Raw genomic sequence first — 23,415 nt, 5'->3', positions numbered from 1 at the left:
CTGTGTTAAAGATTGGACTGTGTCTGTCTTATTGCAGATATTTATTAAGCTTGTTTATAAATTTTATAAATATAAAATGTGTAAACACATTTCTCTTTCCAGCTGATGCTAAATAACTGATTTACATTAACATTTTCAAAAACAGAGGTTCAAAACATGAAAGACCCGTTGTAGAATTCTGGCACATCCACCTCTTTTTAGTTAGAGGTGGTTTTAATTGTTAGAGCAAAAAGAAAATTAAGTACAGTAGCTTGTAGATCAGTTGTTGAACTTGAACTCTCTTTTGCTTATTTTTTAATGTTAGGAGGATACCCGTCGTCAAACTAATATGATGGAATTGATCCTGAGTAGAAGGGTTACAGGAGATGCTGAAGAACAGTCTAAACACAGGTAAAGATACAGTCAAAGAAAGTCAAAAGAAAGAAAGAAAGTCAAAGGTCATCAACTAATGTTATCAAATAATCGGGTCAATTTTCTGGATGTTACTGGAAAAAAAGTAACAAACTTTTGACAGGAAAGAATCACTGACATTAAAGGAGCACTGTAATGAAATACTGTGTGTATTTTGCAGTCCTAGAAATAATTGTTTTATTAGATAAATATAAAATTACTACATAATGTTTTTCCATAGTAAATGCTTATAGCATTTCTTTAAATAATGTAACCTGAAGAGTGCCGTCATTTATAAAATACACTCTTGTGTTTTAAATTTTAACAAATGCAACAGAAGTGGATGTTCAGATGTGAATTTAACAAAAGTAGTAATTTTGCTTGAATTTTTTTACACCCAAATAGTCCACATTAGATCATGTTTTCTGAACAGTTTATCAAATCCTTTTATTTCTAACTTTTTGACAGAAGTTCACATTAGTATTTCTCTAATGGCCACCCACACCTCAAAGTACACTCCTAGCACTTTTTACTTAGTGTTCATTTGTATCTGTGAGTGACATTCTCTCATCCTTGTAGCTTGTACCTTTGAGTCCTCCTGCTCCTTGATCCCTTTAACCCAATAATACTATATGCCCAGCAGTCTAGGAGGCAGGGGGTATGGATACAGAGCTAAAGTGAATGCAACTTCTCTTCATTGTAACTTAATTGGATCTTTCCTCCTTTCATTTAACCCATTCTTTCACTTCTTATGCAGACTAATTGGCTATAGGATCCAGCTTCAAACTAGCTTGATGTCAAACCTCACATAAGAGAGTTAATCTTTCTTATTGCCTGTTTTGAACCACCAGTGTAAACCTACCCTTTGAGATTCCAAACCGTTTTGATTCTAGAGATGTTGCCACTGTAGGCTTTGAATCTCGAGCACAACACAATCAAAAAAAGCTAGTGACATCATGGTTATACACATGCAGAAAATAAGCTAGATTCACTACAAAACTTTTTTTTTTATTTCCAGGTATACATACACTATAAATGTTTGTGACTACTTCTGCATGGAGAAGAGCATGTAAAAGAATTTCTAAAACAAAGCCACAATCCATGTTTGAATCTTTAAAATAAAGAGTACTTTTATTAGATAGATAAGACTTTATTGATCCCGAAGGGAAATTGAGGTGTTAAGGTGATAAGCATATACTGTACAGTATACTGCATACCCTTATATTCTTGTTTGTAAAAGAGAAGTCTTGGAGCATACTATTACAGATTTTGGGGATTATTTATTCTCATATTTAGATCTTTAAAGGTATTCTACTTAGAACTTTAAATTCTATTAAACCAAACCATAACTATTAATGTTCTATAATGCAAATATTGTAAAACTAAAATGATGCTGTATAAAAAAATAAAATAAAACCACCCTGTTACACTTCCCCAGCAGCGATCAAGGAGCCTGGAGACATGATTTATACTTACTGTGGTCTTCCAGCGAGATACTATATTAATTTCACTCAACTGGAACCACCTTCATACCCTCAATTTGGTGAACTGCCAGTATACAGCATTAAAGTTTTATCTTCATACTTATTAAATTTCCTTTCAGTAAATTTAACTATATTACTTCATTCAGTTTTCAGTAATGCATAGGGTTCAGAATTAAAGCTATAAGCCAAATATTCACTATTTGGAAGAAATGATTAATCATTATGTGATACAACTGCTACTGGGCCTCATTGAACGATTACTTTGCATGTTTTTTTGGCAAGGCTTTTTATTAGCTTACTGCACATGTGAGGTGTAGTCATACATTACAGAACAATTGACTGTGGATACAACCATGTTTCTTTAAATAAGGTTAATTAATTATGGTATATTACATTTATACTTTTCCAAGTGGTCTATTTTGGGAATGTGTTAAGAATGACATTATTATTAATCATCCATCTGATATCAGAAAGTTGCTCAATCCTGGTAATGCAAACCAGGAGCTTTTCTTGGAAGCCTAGGGTAAAACCATAGGACTACATCTTGGATGGGATACCAGTACATTGCAGGGTAAAAGTCAGAAAACTTTATTTCTATCAAAGTAGTCAAACCGTAATGTGACACCCTACTCCTCTGGTTCTTTTGGAGGTCTCCTGAGTCTTATTCAAGTGGTAATTCTTAACTTGGTCTTAACTAGGGGTAAAGAAAATTCCTGATTTAAGTGGTATCATCTTTTCTTAAAATGTCAAAATGTTGCCGTAACAAAGGGCACAAACCTACGCAGCAAGTTTCATGTACAGAATGGATTTCTTTTTTTAGGCGAGAGCAGAACAAACCGAAGCAACCGAACCATAAACCAGTAACTTTTTTTAATTGGTTCAGTTCTGGTTCAGCTCCTTCATATTATTTTTATCACTCGCCGTTATAGTTTAGAAGGAGAAAGATGCTCTTGGTTCCGATTCAATTTGAGTCCTTGTGTCAGATAACACAAGTTACTTGAGATTATAAATGTGTCACCATCGGGTCAGAAGAGATAGTCTGCGGCTTTAAAAAAAAACACAACTAAAAAATATTAAAACATGATTTCGGATATATTTGATTACTTTTGAAACGTCTGCTTTGTCTGTGTTGGGAGTGCTATTTCAGTTTGCAGCACTTACTATTATATATTTGCAGTTCTGATGTCTATACCATTTAGAATTACTAATGGTAGCACACTTTGGATAAATTGCCAATTGAAAACTACTAGGAAAGGCATAGTTTGGAGCAAAGTGAACCTGAGGTCTGATTTTCTAAATGTGCTAAGTAAGTGTACCGCTTTTCTTTTTAACCGAATGACTGAATGCACCATACTATCTATACTGCTCTGCAAATAACCCCTTTAGCTAAAGTCATCAATTCAGAAAGACAGATTGACAATTCCTTTATTGGCTTGCAGGGTGCTGCTAGATTCTTCAGACTGCACAAAGTGGCCTGAGGGCCAGCTGTTGGAAAATGGATGGAAAAGGCCGTGGCATGTCAATGGAGAAAAGAATAAGGAAAGTGAAACAAAGGTTCTGTTTATTTTTATCCTCCTTTACCACGAAAACATCCTTGATTGAAAATATTTTTGGAATGTAGCTTCTTGCAGGGTAAAACTAAAGGATTTCTCTGGTGATGCAAAAAGGTAGGATAGGTGATACCCAAGATTGGTTAAAGAAGGTGACATGTTCCACTTCTTTGGGACACTTCTGCAAAACCAAGTATTAAGTATTTCTTTGTGTATACTAAAAACACCTTCCAAATATTTGCTTCAAATTAGGGCTTAACAGCACAATATAGGATATCCTAACTTGCATACAATATAACAACTGAAAGTTAAGGAATAACAAAACTTCAGAAATAAAAAGACTTAGGAAATGTAGGACATTAGTTCTCACGGCATTTAATAACGAACATTTTACAGAATAACAAGTATTCAGGCATGGAATCAACGTTCACTTTTATTTTTTTGTCATTTTGTTAACAAACATCATAGTATGAAGGCATCGGTTGTTTTAATAAAATCATAAGTATGGCAGAGATAAAAAGCAAAAAAATCAGGAAAAAGAGAAAACTAACAAACCAGAAAATTGTCACAACTTAAAAAAGGCATCAGCCATCACATTAGGTACTAATAGTTACAACTCATTTGCAAGCAATGCACTACAAACATTGGACTTAAATTGTTTTTTTCTATGTATTTGATTTAATTATTTTCTGTGACTGTGTTGTAAACTATCAAATAAGGCAAATCCAAGAATAAGGAACAACCCATTCAACTCAGAAAAGGTATAATGAAACCTATTTTTGTAACCAAAGTCAAAAGCAAAGCAAGCATGCAGCAGAAATATGCATATAAAGAACGATTTTGCTTTAAGAAACATACAAATCTAAACAGCATCAGCTCCCCAAAATAATGAACAACTCTTTTTCAAAAAGCTATACATGTTGCTGCAATGTAGGTTTAATGAATCAATGCACTTTAAAACATTTTATAATGAAAGCTATTTTGAAATACTTTGTCATCTGAGACAGGCTTACACAATCTGTTTTAGGTGTAAGCGTATGCAACAATGCACCATATCTTAGAATGATGGTTGTTAAAAGAAGTGACAAACCCACAATTATTTTGTTTCTGCTCCTACCTTAGCCACTTGTTCCTGAACGTCTGTATATAACTCAGACTTCCAGAGAATAAGTTAACAACTACAAGAAGTAGTAAGGTTTCCGTCTTTGTTTTTCAAAGGCATGGTGAATTCCTATAGTGTGTTAAGTGTGTCTTTTACCTCAGCTCAGAGTATTTTCATTTGCATTTCTTGTTCTTGCTGCAAGCTTTAATGTTGTAGATGAATTGAAAATTTACCGTGGATGTGCTCTGAGTATGGACGATTGGCAGTCACTGGCATACACAGCTCCAGAACAATACAGTATAAGCAACAGGACGGCTTATTACCTACTCTCAGATGCACCACTGACACAAAACGTCATCATCTAGCCAAAGGATATTCTTTTTTATAGCTTGTGGCAACTGCAATCAGTGCTAAGCATATGATTTCATTCTGAACATCATTCACCCACAAAACCTCTGATATGTTTTTTTATAGATATATTTATATATGAAGGAAAGCGATTTTAAAAATCATGATACATAAACGTTAATGAATTCATACTCTATATCTTCCTAGCCTATAAGAATCCTCCCAGTGTGTACATATTGGTGAAATGTGTGCCTTCACACAATCTGACGTCTCTCAAAATGCATTCAAACTGCCTTCTTAGCCTCTTCATGGGTCCTTCAATTTGCCCACATAATCTGTGTGAAAAGAAACAAGAAAGATTGGTTCAGATTGGCAGGCACAGAGAATTGCAGTTACCTTAGCGTGGATATTTGTATTCCTGGACATTTAACCCATTCCTTAGCAGTATTTCACAGAGTAACAGAGAGAAATTGTTCCAGTCATCTGTGTATCTGTGTATACTGTATATTACAAATGATCATCTTTTTAGTTGAAATCTGAATGAGATTAACATTTAGGGGATAGTGTTTCAGTTACTGTGTTTAAGCTAAACTTTAAAATGGCATTTTAAACTTAAAACTCAATTTAACATAGGCAGCATGATTGTAAAAATGTACAAAATGTCAAAAGAAGCAGGATTCAAATTACCTTTATATACAATAATTTTCTACTATATCCATGTACTGTAGAGTATAGTACAGTATCTGATATGAACTACATGCAACAGTGTTATAAACTGCCAGGATTTTATAGTTTTCTGTTAAGTCACTGAACATGAATTAACCACTTCTCAGTGCGTTGCTTCTGGAATCAACCAAACACTGCCTTTTATACAGTACTTATGATACTTGAAATCAGTATGTTTTTAATCCAATGTACAGTAGGCATGGAATAAGCTAAAAATAAATTGTATATTATATTGAACTTATCGTTAATTTTAATTTCAAGATCACAAATAGAAATTACTTGACTATAAAGCTAAAGTTTTGACTTTGCTGTCCCAACACTTTTTGAGGGCACTGTATATAGTATGGCCACATTACACTAGACCAACGTAACTACTGATTTACAACCACAATGAAGTGCATTAGACCCACATCACAACTTGTGCAACAAAACAGAACATTATACACCACTTTTACTACTGCATTATGAGTACAATACCTCATGGACCAATTTGCAAGTACTTCTCAGTACCATAATGAATTATATATTCCCTTGTAGTTCAACTGTAAAGCTTTCTGATTTATATGACTGTAATCTGAAAATTCCTGTGGAAGTTCAAACCTGTACTTGAATTCTCAGTTTAGGCTTAGCACCCCAAATAAATAGTTCATAATTTCATGCTGATAAAACGTTATGCAGTATATCAATCAATACATGAATATGTGATGTACAGTATTTTCTTTATGTAACATAAAATGGTTGCTTTTTATGTACTTTTTGATGTACTATAACTCTGTTCAATTCTTTGTTAAAATGTAGGTTGGAAAATAATTACTAAAAATGTCCTTTAAACTGTTTATAAAGTGTGATGTATTCACTGACTCAAAAAATAAAAACAATGATTTTGTTGCATAACAATTCTTCTTTTTTCACCTTAGTTCTGTCTCTGAGAATCCAGCAGAAACAACTGTGATCTGCTCAATATTTTTGAAAGTGTGAATGAAACAAAGCAGAAGATCCTTGATCCTTGATCTTTTTTATTGTGCTTTCATTTTATATTAAATATAAAAAGACCTAGAAGACCTTTAATCTAATGGCCACAATGTACCTTCAAGGAGGAGTTATTTTATGCATCATTGTGTGTCTAATTATGCTCATATTCACTTATCTGTGTAATGTAAGTATGAACGCATGCTAATGCACTATGACAAATATCGAGAACAGTACCAATAATTTGACAGTACACTGTGAAATGAGCATACAAGAAGGCTTTTCAGCTACCAGAGAAGATGTTTGCTGTGACTTTAAAATTTTACAACAGCTCCTGTTACAAAATCCCCCCCAAAAGGGACAAGGTTTCTTTTTTTCAGCCTAGATTGAATTCAAAATTAACAGCTGAGCCAGCTACTAAGGATACTGAAGCTGACATATGAAACTGATTGAAAAGATGGACTGCTTTCTTTTGTTCTTTCTTACCTTTGGACTGACTGTTTTCTGTTGAAGTTAATTCAAATTCTTGCGAGTCCTCAACTTGAGTGTTCATTTCAGCTGTAAGAGATCAAAGAGAAAAAAGAGGAAATTACAGGTCTCAAATAACACTTTCTAAAATTCTGTTGGGTGCCACACTTTAACATGCAGGTAAAATTTATTTTTCTACATTGTTGGAGCTAAAATCTAATGGTTGCAGGGAGCAGCTGTGCCTGAAGACTGGGGGGCTGCACATCCAGTCCCCTAGGTGGGATTTTTCAGATTGGTATTGAGGTTTCAACTGGAAGCGCAGTGCTTAAGAAGCACCGAATAAGTTATTTGTTTAAAGACATTTACTGAAAAGCCAACCATGGAACACATACTATATAAGAATAAACAGAAAATGATAAGATGGAAAAATAAGCAATTCCTTCTGGAATTTCTCAGAAACACAGGACATTCTTTTTCATTGTGTCTGTTGGGGGGCTTTGCTGAGTATGAGGTGCATAAAAAGATTTTTAGATAAAAAAATTGTGAAATAAAATGGCAGGTATAGGCCATTTGATATACAATACATTCTTAACAGCAAAGTTAAACTTCATTAAAAAGTATTAAGCATTACGGTGTGTAAGATATTTTTGAGTGGTTTTATTCTCAACAGCACTGTTGAACAAGCAGGGAGCTTGGCTTTAGTTCTAGGTCCAATGGAAGAGCTTCTCCTTAATCCCACTGTTTAAGGTAGGGTTTATGTAATGTTTGTTTTTCTAGGTCTTTGATTCTGAATGCAAATTATTGCTGCTGGATGACTGCTTCGAATGTTCGGTAGGTACTGTAACAGTCCTATGACTGAAATCGCTCCTGTCTGGCTAGTGTTGTAGGTTTACAGATCATACATTAGGGTCCTAGTTCGAGAATAGAATGGAATTCTTCCTGGTGTCAGACAAGCAACAGAATGACAGACCCTATGGCAGAGCAAGATAATAGGTAAAAATAATTGCACCCCATTCAATTAAGTTTGGCTTGGGAAAACAAGGCTCTGTATTAAAAATTCAAATCAATCCTTTCTCATAATGAATCAGTTCAGTAGGACTATAGAAATTCTGATTTTCCTGGAAACACTAACAAAGATTAAATTGAATTTGTTTTATTTTGCACTGGGGTATTAAAATTTTAAGAAGGCCTACAAGTCATTTATTTGTCAAGAACAAAGTGACACACACCTTCAAATCCATTACACACCATCAGTTATTTTATAGCTGCTGTTAAACTACTGATACACTCGTTTCTGGGAAAGGAAATCAAATTGTCATATAAAAATGCATACATTTCAGTCCGGTTTTCAGGAAAGCATTTGTCAACAGAATTCATCTCCAAAAGTATTTTTAATGTGCAGTGTTATATGCAGAGAAATGCTTTCTAAAACATACTGTACGTCAGTCCAATTTTATTGTTTTTAATTGTGTGCTTTGTTATTTTTATTCTAGATGGATGCCCATCATAAGTCAACCACCATTTCCAAGCCAGTGACAGGCTTTTCTCTGTTCTCTAATAAATCAAATCAGCTCCATGGAATCATGTGTCAGGCTCATATTTTGAACCGGCCTGGAGGAGTGATAAATTTATCTGAAAAGGTCTTCTAAATCTATACTGGCTTTGAAGACTGTACACCATACTGCAAGTGAAGTTGTGACTGAAATCAAAGAGCTGATCCAGCAGGTTACTGCTAATAACAGTGTCAAGTAAGGGTTTTAAAAGACTGGGTGCTCTCAGAGGGAAAAGAAAACATAAATATATAGTTAGAAACCAAAACGGTTCTGATAGACTGTACCCCCAGAAGTCGACCCCATCTGTATCTGGCTTTTGGGGTGAACTATAATTTTCAAATTATTGCTAATGAAATAAAAATGCTTTCTGCTTGACTCTAACACCACAAAATGAACTCTGTATCAGAAACACCTTTCCAATCTGTCTAATTTACACAGTAAGTCTATATTGCATGTTGTTCCCTTCCCAAGTCTCACCTTCATTGATATCGTTGGTTTCTTGTTTGCTAGGTGATGTTCCATTTGAGGCTGAGCCTGTTCCTGGGAATAATTTTTAAAAAGAAATGATCAGACTGGTACTGTACATTATTATCGAACAACACTTTAAACTTTAAGGCGATACATCTTATCATTTCTCTCTCCATTGACACAGAGTGCCAATGATCTTGAGGTTTTCTGGCTGTTCAACAGCTGAGAATGCTGCATTTTGTTTTAAAATGGCATCAACTGGCATGTATGTGTTTAAATATGCGTGGGTTCCATAATGTTGGAACAAAACTCCCTGGGATTAACTAAGCTTTCTTGGAAACCCTCAGAGCAGGACTGTATACTTCCAAAGCAGGGTTCTGGGCTCATACTATAGCTTTGTTAGTGAGATTTTCTGCAAAAGTGGACCTCTAGTATTCTCTATGTCCATACACCCTTGTTTTCTCTTCTGGCCTACAACACATCAGGCTGAGGTAATTTGCTGCTTGTGTAGCCAAAGAGTACCAAAAGGGATATGGAGTTAAGGAGCAGGTTATGGGAAGAAGGAAGAGCAATGGCTTTGGGGCCACTACCAGCTGCATTTTGGGAGCATTCCATTCTTAGCTCTCTAGCCTGTTGCCCAGCAACAACCATAACAACTACAGCTCCAACCCCCCCTTCACCTCCACCCCACCCCAGAAAATCAATTAAATTTCAATACCCCACACGGAAATTTACATCAGGAGATGGATAGTACTTAACGCATCAAAGTCGTTCATGCCTAGAAATTCAATTCCTTCCTAAAGAGTCTACTTCAAAACAACAAAAATGCAAATAAAGAGAAAGAAACCATGCAAAATTAATTACAGGCTGTCTTCAATCTCTGGCAAGAAAGACTCACAGGAATCCTCTGAACTGTTTGTGGTCCCATCCTCATATCAGTATTTATAGATGTTTTTTTTCTCTTTACTTCTACACCAAGCCTCCAGATAAAAATAATCTTCATCCCTAGGCTTTACTAAAAAGGATGTAAACAAATTCAGCCTCTCACTTCAAATGAAAGTTGGAAAACAAAACACAGAAACATTTGCTTCTTAGCCTTCTAAATATGTGCTGTGTATTACTGTTCTTTTATCCCACTCCCTACAGTATATAGATTGCATAAAGCAGGACTGCTGCTTCCTTCTTGTCAAGTTGCCAGACCACTGCAGGTGTTCTCCGGGAATAAACAAATCTTGACCAGTTAAATGGCTCTTTAGGCTGTACATAAAAATTCAACACCACATAAAACACCTAGTAACATACAGGCACTAAATTCTTAAAAACATTACTTAATGGTATTTTTGGCTCTATAATCTCTGATAAGAAAGGTATCTAGTTTCCTGTTCTTACTCCCTCACCACTGAAACAAAACCGCCATGGTATAAAATGAAGACACATCTTTTACTAAATAATGCATAATTGTATATTTTTACAGCAAATAAATGATACCATTTGAAGCCATTCACTTTTATAGACACAGGATTAAAATACAGGGCAAATTTTCTCATACTGCATTCTGTCATTTAGTATTTACTTTTTTAAACCAGGAACTGTATGCTTCTGAGTAAGAGACAATAAGGCAAACTGTGGGAAATTAAGGTCATCAGTGGGAATGCCTGTTTCAGAGGATAAAATTCTCATACTGTCAAGAGGTGTAAATATGATTTCTCGCAGTACTTGGATATCTAATACTAGATGAAGATCTGTGATGAAGTCACCACAATAAGAGGAGAATGCAGTGTTTCCACTGTTCTTGTATAAGTGTCTACTGTAACTGTATGTTTCTTGGTGATACAGTTGTAACATTCACTATGTCACATGCAGGATTTGAGTAAAAACCAACAGCCTTTAAACATCAGCACAGCAGATTGTGAGGGGGTAATATTTAAGTTTTTAAACCAATCCAAAATCCAAAGGATTATTTCAAGATCAAACATGAAAGATGGACACATTGTGGAAATTAAGTGGAGATATGTTTAGGATGAAAAATGGAGGCCCAGTCAAAGTTCTGCAACAAACTGAGATTTTGTGGTCTTAATGTAATCCATTTTGTCTGGATCCCTCTGTGTGTTCCCATTTATGTACAGTAAATTTGAATGGATATATGGTGCTTCTGAGTCTGGTTATGAATCTTTTGTGCTTTGAGAGGGATAAATTGTAGAACTTTCTGCTGAATGCAGAGTTAAAAATGAATTAAAAATACAGCATTTTGAAAGTCTGTTATAGTCAAACAGCATTGTCAGCTAAAATCCATTGCCAGCAAACTCTGATATGTCCATTTACTTATGACTACTGTGTAACAGGTTTTGCCTTCTGTTAAATTTCAAAGATGCAGTTCATTATTACAGTGTGTACAGTCTTTCTTTAGCCAAGGAATGCAATACTTCAGTTCCACTTCACATATTACCAAGAACAACAGCGCAAAGACAATTTTGGTTCAGACAAACCTATTTACTACTTTTAAGGGAAACAGCAGAACACACTTATTTGGTGTTTAATGGTTCAGTTAAGCAGAAATTCTCACTTTTACTCTAACTCCAAAGGAGAAAACAAAAGTGCCATTTGTTATAGCAGCCTGGTTTTAGATCCCTTTAAACTATGACTCCAAATAGCTTTCTCCTGCTGGGTAATAATACTGAAGCCTCTGAGCAATACTGCTATTTTTTGTTCTAATAACAAGCTCTGATAAAAACAAAAAAGCACATAACCCAAACTGATTTGCCTCCCTCCACAATCAGTGATAGAAACAGAACTGGCTATCTCCTTAATTTCCAATTATGAGATGCCTGTTGCAGAGAATATGGCAGCGGTCATTGTATACAGTATGTGCAATGAGGAGGTACCACCTTGATTCAAGGGAGAGATTACACCAAACATCACTGACACATTATTATTTTCAGAACCCTTTGCATGCATGGAAAGTCACATCCCTGGATGCATATGACAGAAGATTGTCAGGCAATATGCAAACTGCCACAATGCTGGCTTTAGTTGTAGCACAAAGATTGCTGTGAATGCCAACATGCAGATTGCCTAGCTGTGATAGAAGTCGCTATCTATTTGACATTATTTATTCCTTTTATTTATTAAGGCTTTTTTAATGTCGCTGGTGCGTAAACAGTCTTCTTTCAGCTGTATATCATCAAGAAACTAATGAGTTTATGCCCTACTTTCTATTTCAGCACAATATAGTGAGAAGGAATATGCTTTCCTTTTATAATCTGTCTTTTGTTACACCTTTTTATTTATAGTGCCATGCTCGTAAGGAGGCATCAATTAGCAGTACATTTGAAAATGCCACCATTGTTAAGCAGTGACTAAGAAATTACTATGTAATTACCTAGAAATTAATTTACAACAAAGAGAATGTATGTTTTTTGTCGTCTTATGGCGCCGTTTTGAAAAAAAAACCCAACATTTTATACATTCTAAGCATGCGTGTCTTTAATTTGTAGATTTTTTGGCATAATACCAATAAATCACTTTACTCTGCACAGTAATTGATGTTCAGACACTTTTTCAATTTTATTTCTTATCTGAAAGAACGTTTTAATAACCTTACAATGTGGGTGGTATACCTGCTCTAAGATCAGTTGTGCTGGCACTGCCTTGCACAGACATTTGAAACAACTACTGTACGTCCAAAACTCCCATCACAGAAGTGACACGGAGGGGAAAAAAATGCAGTATAAGTCATATTCATATTCATATTCAGACAAGCAGAAAATTAAATCCCCACCTCTGGTACTTTTAAGTGTTGCTTGTAGTTAGTCAGCACAAATGTACTAAGCCTCACACACATTAACACTCAAAAAGCATTATGATGCCAAACATTTTTTAAATGTTCACGGTAATAATGCACCCGTTCTATCCCACTCCTGTACTGTATATAACAGGCTGAACTATTTCACCGTTGTTCTGTCGTGGAACTGCCATTCAACTTTGTGCTCACTAATCCAGTGTGTAGAATTCCTTATTTGAGTTTAATTTTCTTACACTGGATGTTTGATGCTTCAAGTTCTCAGGTTTCCATTCACATGCTGCTGTGTTTGTTATGCACTATGACAACTTGGACTTTCACAAACCAATTCTTCTGTGTATGAAAAACTCATCTTCATTTCCGAATATGAAATACTATAATTATATGATTTAGAAAATTAAAGCCACATATTTTACCTTTTGTTAAAATTATAAGGATAGATTCACCAATAACCCAGAACAAATAATGTGGAAAATCCATTTCCATCATTGTCAATAATTTTTACTATCTTGTTGATTTCGTATTAAAAATTCGAAGCAATACAGCATGTGAAAGTAACAGTGCTGTTTACAGAATGCATCAATAATAAATATTAAAAGAAGGTGCTTTTCTTCTAAGAAGAATAAGAATTGTTATAAGCTATAGATAGCAGCTATGGGCGATCAGAAATTACAGGTTTGTACCTCTACTTTAAATTGCAAATCAAGTTTCCTTTTCTGTTTATGTAGCTTTCAATATTCCAAAGGCAATAATTCTGTGATGTGTTCAAGGACACAGTTCAACTCCCTTAGCTGTAACTAATGTACAGTACATTATATCACTCTACACAGCATGTTCATTCCACTCACTTCACTGAGAGCATTAACTTTTTTATTTCCATGTGACCTACTGTATTTAATTTGCTGTAGAGTGATTATAAGAATCATTCCATTACTACTAACTAAAAGACATATTAAGGAGACGTCAAAGGACATTCTTAGTCCTTACCCAAGATAAACTGTCAAAAGGCTCAATAACTGCTTTCTGGACATTTTAACAAACCATAACTTTTAGATGTAGAGATTAAAACAGCCACAAAACATGATTTATTTTCTGTGAGACTTCAGGTATTCTAGCTCCTCTGGATTTTCTGTTTTAAAATGGTTTGGCAAATTAAAGGTATTATCAGTATTATTAACATGACAGAATGATAATAGTTTACCTTTTGTCTAATCCCTAGCTACCCTGACGTGAAGTGAAGTTGAGCTATGACACCCAGGTTAACACATTGATTGTTAAGAACAGTGTCATGGGATCTTAAATGACCAGGTAGTCAGAACCTTACTTTAATGATGTCTCATGACAAAGGATGGTACAGTATCTCATGTGACACAGTTTCCCTTGTCACCATACTGAGACACTGTGGTCCAGAGGGAGCAGAGCCACCTACTGGCTCACTGGCTAACAGCAGAACTCCTTCCCTCTGAGGGCCCCAAACCGATTCCAGGCCAGACTGAGGCCCGTTTAGACCTGAAGGGATCAGGCTACAAGGTTGTAAGTCTTGGGGAATTTTTTTGAACTTGAATCAAATACAATTTGGTCTTAAAACCAAGTCTAAAGGACACTTTGCTGATGGATGCTTTAATGGGTTAATGACCATCTGGTTTTGTCTGCCAACCATCTGGTTTTGTCAGGGATAAAAATAATATTCTTAAGATGTATGGTTGCTATACACATCAGGCTATGTCAATATGTCCTGTCCCTTACTAAAGTATTTAACATGGTCACTTGGAGCTCATAAAAGAAGCTTTTAACTTTAGCAAATTTAAATACAGATTATCGCCAAACAACTGCAGTGCTATTATCCTCCTAATAATACCTAAGCATGATTTCCTAGCTGGGAGAAGATACTCCCTCTATAGACAACATCCATCTGTTTAAACACCACCTGTGCGTAATCTTTGCATGAGGAATCTGTTTTCATTACCATTAAATGTCATTTAGAAAATCTGTTACAAAAACGATGGACTGTAATTCACCCCTGAAGGTTACAAGTCTTCCTCTTTCATCAACCATCCCTGACATTCGCTCAAAAAACTTCTACAAAAAAATAAAAAAAAAACAGAAATCCCTGTGATATTAAACTGTCAGCTTATTATCTAGAAGGGATGAATCTTAATAACAAAAATGTCACCAGAGATTGCATTCCTGGGTGAAAGATTGCATTATTAGGCACAGTGAGTCACTGAAAATTATCCCTGAAATGATGGGAGCCCTATGAAGGTACTGCATCAAATTTGACGGTTGATTTCTGGAGTCATTTTGAAAATTTGGAGAACAGAAAAGTTTTCAAATTGACGTTTAACAGCGTTGTGTGAAAAATGTGCATGCTCAATTTGAAACATTGCCTAATTCAATTTACATCCTAAGATCAGAGTTTATGGTGCATATCAACAATTTTCTTTCTTATAGGAGCACTTGTATAGTACTGTAATGCTGTACAAGTACATCATAGTATAGTAGCTTGAACTATAAAACAAAATGTTTTACTTACTGTATGTAGATGGAATGGATATTTATAAACAATTTCCTTTTCTCTGTCCACCTCTAATTGTAATTGTTTTAATCCAATTCTGAGCAATTACTTCATACAACAAATTTCAATCTTAGTTCTGTTTAAGTTTAACCACACAATATACCTGAATGTCTTAGAATGACCTATATGTAACTGCATGTACCAAAACACATCCCTGGTTATGAAAGAATTCTTTCTAGACTTTTTCATCTGTTGGATATAAGTGGTGGCTTTTTCTACTACATCAAAGTCAAAAATTGATTGCGATTTCTTCCACAGATGATTCTCTTAATCCAAAATGTATTCACACATATTATAACTCCTCCTGTTTCCTGGTCTTAAGCCAAATCTTAATCGGGCATGTCACCTTTTCTTCTGTCTCCTTGATTCTGCACCTGGAACACTTCCTATATGGTATTCTTTAAAAAAATCATTCAGAATATCAAAGTGTTTCTTCTGCTTTTGCGCCATGACACTAATATCTAAGCAAAATGCCTTTATGTTAGTTAAGCATGACCTCCCCTTCCTGAACCCATGCTGACTGTTCTTAATCCTGCTACCGCTTTCCAGGTGTCCAACTGCTAGATCTCACTAAAGTATCCCCATCAGCCTTGCTTCCTTGAAAGGATAATTAATTGCAGCTTTTCTGCTATCAAGGCAGAGTATTTGTGACTGTCAATCACAAATAAGTAAGAAAGCATATTGTTGTACATTTTAACATCAGAGTAATAAAAGTAATGTTATTTGATTTAACAGGAAGATTCTGGAATCTGCAAAATGCAGAAACATTACAACCAGATTACTGCAAATCACTTCATACTGCATTATACCATTATAATGCATACAATATGCAAATATGCATATTTATAATATGGAATGGTACAAAAAGTCACAAAAATTAGTACACATTATATTTTATAATGTAGAAAACTGTAGTGCAAAAGTTAAGAGAAAATTGACTTGTAGTTCATTATCCTATATAACAGAGTTAAGGAACTGTCTATCAGAGCTGGACTAAAAACAATGAATTTAAAAAGAAAAGAAAGCATTCTATTATACTGAAGCAATAAGAAGGTCATGTAAAGAATAATTTAAGAGACAGCAGTCTTTCAGCAGGTGCGAGTGAATTCTATTTTAAATGTTAGAAAGAAGTCTGGGTGGTCTGACAGCTCTGTGTGTTTGACCTTAACATTGGCCAAATAAAAAGGTATCAAACATTCCTTTATTTCATTCTTCAAAAATAGTTTTTGGGCTCCAAGCTGCCTAACTACCCCACTGCGACGTTGTCTTAACATGGGAAAGCTGCACTATTGATCTATTGAGAATTAAAGATCTGTCCTCTTTCAAAAAAACATTCCAAGATGCAATAAGGTCTTACTAAAAAGACTAATGAAGTGGTAAAGTTGGAAAGCAAACCATTTTCATATGTAAATGTTAAAAGGTCATAGTCTTTGAGTGTAAATATCTCCTCTGAATAAAGGTACACGCTTACAAAAAAACACTTTGTGAAACACTTGATTGTATATACAGTTTTTATTGCTTTGAGATAATATAGGATCTCACAATCTAAACCAATTAAAAAGTACTGAACTGTGACCTACTGTGAAGGAAGGAGTCCTGATTTTAATGCCCTGTACTCCCCTACATGCACTCAAAGTAAAAGCCAAGAGAGCCCTCATCAATATTCTGCGATTTAAGAGAAGAAAGGAGAAAGGTCTCCGACGCTAAGTGGTATTGTGCTCTCCTGCGGATTTGCCTAACCTTACAAGCTTTGCTTTACAAATCTTTTATTGAAATCACTCAGGTCTTTAACCGATCCCCTGCGTGGTTTGAAAAGCCTCAAGCTAATTACACATAGCTAAGACATGCTTGATGAGATGGGAAAAACACGAAGCTCTTTGAAGGGGTGAAAAGAAAAACTCCAACCATCTGCTTGCAGTGTTATGGAAGATACAATGAGGGGGCAGAAAAGGAGGGGGGCAAATAGCCAAAGAGTAAACCTACAGAATGCATTTAATTAGCAGGTCAATGAGAGCCATCAACATGTGGAAAGCAGACCAAAGCAGACCTTAGATGAGGCTGGTAAAGGCACTATTTCACCACGAGACAAAATCTGTCAGACATGTTTCATTGAATACTTCTTGGAAGACTTTTATTTAAAAGTCTTTAAAAGTTTTATTTAAAAGTTTATTCTGATTCAACTTTTTGGGGAAACATAAACCAAATATAAATATATTCCCAAACTAACCAGTTCTATAAAATGCGCATGGTGCTTTTGGCGTCAATTATGTTACAGAAAGGTTTAATAATTCCATTGTTTCTCACCATTTTTCAGAACATGCTTTGCTTCTAGCAGTTGGCTAAACATGAAGTGTATGTTCACTGTTCAATTCAAAACAAAATAATCCTGGTATGAAAAAATACCCACTGGAATCACCTCAGGGTTCACGCAATGCTTAGCATGAACAGTGTTAAGTTAGAATAAACACTACAATGTTGGAAGATACAGATCATTATTATATTACTCTTTCTGTCTTAGTTTTATCCCACAAATCGACAAACCAAAAGCCAAAAGATTTCCACAACAGATTCAAACATATTGATAAGATACTTTAAACCTGCTGTTACTTATTCTGGGAATAAAAGTTTAGTTATACGTTCCCCAACAAAATAACGGGGTCTGAAGAACTTAATCCCTAAACAAATGCATGTCTTTTGATAATATTCCTTAATGGCAGAAATCAATTTTTATTATATGTAATTAGTTGTATTTGTGGCTTTTCCGAGTGAAAATCATCATGACTTTGACCGGCACATAGAACAAAGCCAGGAGAAGAGTTTCTAGTTACAGTGGAAGTAGAACCAAAAAGTCTAAAACATCATGTGTACACATACAGTAGGAACAGATTCTGAACACATAAAAAAGCGAACAAACATGTTAACACTAGAAGTGATAATGTTGTGTCTCAATAAAGCCACCAATCAGCTCAGGAAAACAGACTAAGCAAAATGTACACTTTTTCACTTCTTTGCCTTTTATTAGATGATGGACTCTTTTTTTTAATTAGAAATCAGACCCTGGCCAGGGGCAAAAATTGGAATTGAAGGCATCTCGAAGTCTAAATTTCAGGAAAATGCGTATAGATTTTTAAATGAAATTTCCACTACAGCACTTAAAAAGCTGCACAGAAGAGGATAGGATACTGTGCAAACCTCACAAGAAAACTAATAAGATATAAAACAGATGAAAATCAGATTTCTAGATGAAAGAACAATTTTGACAAAAAATACAGTATACAGTATGGCTGATCATACAGAAACAGAAGGTTGCTTAAAATTCAAAAGAGGACACCCATCAACACAACCTACACACCTGCAATACCCACTTGTCAGTGACAGCTACCCTGCCTTTCATCACTTTATGAATTACTTAGCATATTTTGTAGCTCCTCATTGTACAGTCTAAACGTTGTTAAACTCACTACAAAATGAAACAGCTCAAAAGCAGGGCTGTCTCCATTAAGCACCTATGAAAATACAGAAACCAACACTATCATCACCGTAATTAAAGACACTCAAACTTATCTCTTCTAAAATTTAGATTGTTGCCTGCATAAATTACGTGTTAATCATTTAATTAAAATAACGTAAAAATAAGAGAGCCAGAAAATGCATAGAGTATCAAGATTTCTAAAGGTTAATTGATTTATAAGAATTCTTTCCATCAAAAGGCTGTTTTTGATTCAGTAATCTGAAAGCAAGAATTCGTCCTTAAATGATTAATGTCCTTCAACAGGTCTATCATTTCAAGGCATTAAAAGATGAAAAATACCATCATATTTCAGTGGATATTAAAGCATTTCATTCATTCTTTTTATCTTCAGTGACAGAGCCATGAAAAATACTAATAATAATGTTATTAACCAAGTGCCTTAGTCACAGCAGGGCTAGATATTATTGAAATGCATTTTTATGTTGATGACATATTTCACACACATTTTTCAACAAATTTAATTGCCTTTTCAAACACAGCTCCAGAAGCGTACTTTCTACATACTTAAAAAATCCATGCTCACAATATATCAATTTACAGTTTTAGCACATTTTATCTACTCTGAATCTTCTTTACAGTTAATTTCTGTCATAATTACAGAAACGGAGAACTACCAGAGTGAACATGTTAACTGTGATATTGAGTGAACACAGTAGGCAGCGACTTCTGTTTTCACATTCTAACACTTGTCAAAGTCCTAAAGACCTGTTTGCCATCACTTGTTGTATCACATTTGTGGTATAATACATTTGTTGTGTGCAACACAGTTTGATGACACATTATATGTTATATGCTAATTTTTATAAGCATAGTGAGAACTAAAATAAAAATACAAATTTCATATACAATTGTATAATGGGAAGAACATGGCAGAGCTGTGAAGATCAAAGATCTCTTCAAGAGATCCTCTCTCTGCATCCTTTCACAGGGATATAAAGACTCCTCCTCCAGAAAGCCTTAAACTAGGTTCATAACTTCCCATGTTCTCAGTGACTGACTAATTTCTTTCTAAATCTCTCCTTTCATCTACAGATTTCTGCCATCCATGCTTCCCCTAGAATGCATCTCCCATCCTTCCATCTCACTGGACCCTATTCCTCACTCCCCTGACAGACTCTTAAGCCACGCCTCTGCCTTGTATTTCCTGCTCTCTCCAATTCCTCCACACATCGGAAACATTGTCATTTTCTACTTTCTTTTCACTTTTCATTGTGGAATTAACCCCGGCTTGTTCCTTTTCATTCACACACTCACTCAGTTCTCTACGCCAAGCTCTTCCAATATTTTACTCAGCAAGTATCCTGTGGACAGCCATTATGAAGAAGAGTCTACTAAAAAGTGACAGTGCAAATACGCTTCCAAAAGTTGTTAAACCTACAGTACCTGGGCTTATATTTCACATGTTGTTTTTTTGTAGTGTGATTCTTATAGTACCGTTTTTATTTGCTATATCTTCTTTAAAAAGAAACTTATTTTATCAAAGTAACACTCAATAACACTTTTCTTTTTAGTAAACTCTCAGTTCATTTTATCACGAGCCCTAGAAAAACTGTTTTGTATCAAGATGAGAGACACCCCCCCCCATCAAACAGTTACCTGTGATTTACTTTTTATATTATTTTATATTATAATTATATATTTAATATGTTTTATATATATAATATCTTTTATATTATAATATTCAGATTTATTCACTCCGTTTCAAAGTTACCAATTATGCAATTACAAAATCAACAAAATGTGTATAGGTTTGACATGTTTTTTTCTCTTAATTGCTATGACATTGAGAACCAGTAAATGTCAAAGCTTGTCAAGATTTACAGCACCTGCATGGGAACACTCACCATCCATTGGCTCTCCTGATATGCAGGTCTCTTTGGCAACACCTGTGGGATCTGCTGTCTGTTCTGCAATGACAAAAAAAAAATAATGTAAAGCATGGTGAAGCTGAACTTGCTTTCTGAAGTGAAACAGATTTAGTTATTATGGGGAGATAGAGAATGATTTATATGGGTGAAAATAGGAAGGCAGGCAAGATGCTGATCACTAAAACACTGCTATCATTAACATTATAAAACACATTTATAAAACAGTTAGCTGAATGACCAGTGACTGTAGCAAAAACTAAACACACAAAAGACTGTTGAATCAAAAATCCTCTGTCAGCAAACACAATTGAGGGGGCCAAATTACAGCTGACATGCTTTTCATTTGGCACCCTTATTAGGTGCTTCTAATGTTTTTGATCATTTTTCAAAACTTTATATTAAGAAAATATTAAGAAGAAAACTGCCATTAAAATAAAAGTAGTAAATGAAACACACAGCAGAGATTTTACTTTAAATACAGAAAGCTATAGCTTGTTGGGGTAGAAGCACCAGCTGTTGTATCGCTATTGCCAAAATATCTGCAGTAAGAGAAGAATACTAAATGAGTTGGGCAAATAACACTTGGAACTCTGCTTTCAGTTGCCTTCCACCATTTACATAAAGCAGTAGTGTGGGTCACATGTAACGTCAAATAATACTCCATATAAGTTTTGCCCCAGAAAGGACAAAGAGAAAGAAGTTCTGATGAGTGACATCTCCCTGATGCCATACAGTAACATGTTCCGTGGTGCTGATGTCAAGATGAACTTGCTAGACAATGTTAAGGCCTTGCATAGCTACCAGCAGCAAATTATTCCATGACCTTGAGTGCAATCCTTTCTCATTTCCCCAGCACAATATAAAAAGGACTGAAAAAAGACACTGATCAAAAGAACATCTTCAAAGCTACATTGAAATTACGTACCTTCAAGCCCATTTGCGGAAGGCACATACTGCAATACTTTCTTTGATGCTAACAGGGAACAAGCCAGGGTGACCAGATAATGGACAACACACAATGGCTACACATTACTAGATTGTTGGCTGAATGATTAAGGAAACCCTTACTTAAAGAGAGATTTAAGTCTCTAATGTCTTTCAGCCAATTGCCAGGTATTTGCATAAAATTCATTGACAAGAGTCACCTATACCCATACTCCACCTGCTACTCAGTACCAATTCATCTGCTCGTTATTTTTTGCAATAATAAGGTTATCTATTATCCCTCATTATTCAGCCAGCATTTTAGCCTTTGTAAAAATATTGTCTATTTTTTGGCTTCAACACTATGTCTTTTCAACAATAAAAAATCTCAAATTTCAATACAATTTCAATTAAGTCTAAAATAAATTTCAATAATAAAAAATATAGTAAGCCATAGTCTGGAATTGTTTAATCTGTCTCGATTGCAGACTAATGGGACCTTGATTGTATAGACCAGAGTTATATATGTATTGATATAGTCCTCAAATAGAGTTGCTCCTGATCTGTTGATCTGTCGTGTTACATAACAATGGTGAAGGACAACAACAAGGCTAAACAGACACTTAAAACATTACAGATACTGTATACAGTATAAAAATAATCATGCACAGGTTAGGAATTGTATAGTACATTTGTATAATATTTAATTATAATATCATTGGCATAAAACGTCCAAATATGTTTTTTTTTTTAAAACACGCATTTAGGATAATAGACAATAGAGAATAGAGTGTTTCTAATAAACATCGCTCATTTTTTAAACTGTTCAGATTCAGAGATTTAATTGCACATTCATTAATGGCATGAAGTTCAAACCTTCCAATATGGAATGAATAGTCTCCTTTAGGAATCGGCACACTTCAGCTATCCTTAGTTAACAGATACAGTAAGCAGCAAGAACTACAGTACCACAGGAAAACCAAGAAGGCATGAAATATACAAAGCCCAGCAAAATCATCTCCTGAGTACCACTCAATGATATACAAACACAGGGCAACTGTTAATTTTGTTCTGACAACCCTTACCCAGAGGCTATTCCTACTGAGCTCTCCAAAATTACATTCATGTCAAACGCATCCCATTGTGTATAAGAGAGCCAAAAAGTGGCACAAAACAGCCAATTAAAGAATTCTCCACTCACATACCAATTCCTTGGTGGAAATTCCTTTCAGTGCAGAGAATTCCTCTGTAGGAAAGCTCTATAAAATGCACGTCAGGCGAGACAAATACTAGGACAAAGCCTGAGTTTTGTTTAAAATTATACAATAAAGGAACTGCAAAAATTAGTACAAATTTATTCAGAATGTACTGTATGATTGTTTTTCTTTTCTGATGGAACAACACATCCTGTGTAAGAAGAATGCACATACATTACATTTATTCTATGCAATGGGCAAATGACTCAAAAGGTGTTATTTTTTGGATCCATCATCAAGCAGGAAGTGACATTTTTCAATTCTTTTCATATTTATTTATTCAATAAATACTAATATCTAAGCACTATTATTTTTAGGAGATACAGTATATGAATGAAGCAAAACAAATTGTTTAATGAATTAGTTATTTGTAATTAGCAAATGTAAGCTTTAAAATTGTTAT

At 34.9% G+C, this 23,415-nt stretch overlaps 1 protein-coding gene across 2 annotated transcripts in view; it reads right to left on the bottom strand.

The window, feature by feature from the left end:
• Window positions 1-3,774: 3,774 nt before the first annotated feature.
• The window catches only part of macrod2 (mono-ADP ribosylhydrolase 2), a 605,869-nt gene continuing 586,228 nt past the window's right edge, over window positions 3,775-23,415 (bottom strand). For both annotated transcript variants that reach the window (XM_088933999.1, XM_088934000.1), the window contains exons 17-20: window positions 20,809-20,871; window positions 9,068-9,130; window positions 7,056-7,127; window positions 3,775-5,209 (exon numbers count right to left, since the gene is read on the bottom strand). In XM_088933999.1, the coding sequence (XP_088790125.1) occupies window positions 5,181-5,209; window positions 7,056-7,127; window positions 9,068-9,130; window positions 20,809-20,871 (227 nt within the window). In that variant the 3' untranslated portion in view covers window positions 3,775-5,180. The remainder of the gene's footprint in view (window positions 5,210-7,055; window positions 7,128-9,067; window positions 9,131-20,808; window positions 20,872-23,415) is intronic.

The sequence above is a fragment of the Atractosteus spatula genome, chromosome 15 (assembly GCF_055471065.1).
Source record: "Atractosteus spatula isolate fAtrSpa1 chromosome 15, fAtrSpa1.hap1, whole genome shotgun sequence".
Classification (NCBI taxonomy): Eukaryota; Metazoa; Chordata; class Actinopteri; order Semionotiformes; family Lepisosteidae; genus Atractosteus; species Atractosteus spatula.
This window is presented reverse-complemented; position numbering and strand designations above follow the sequence as displayed.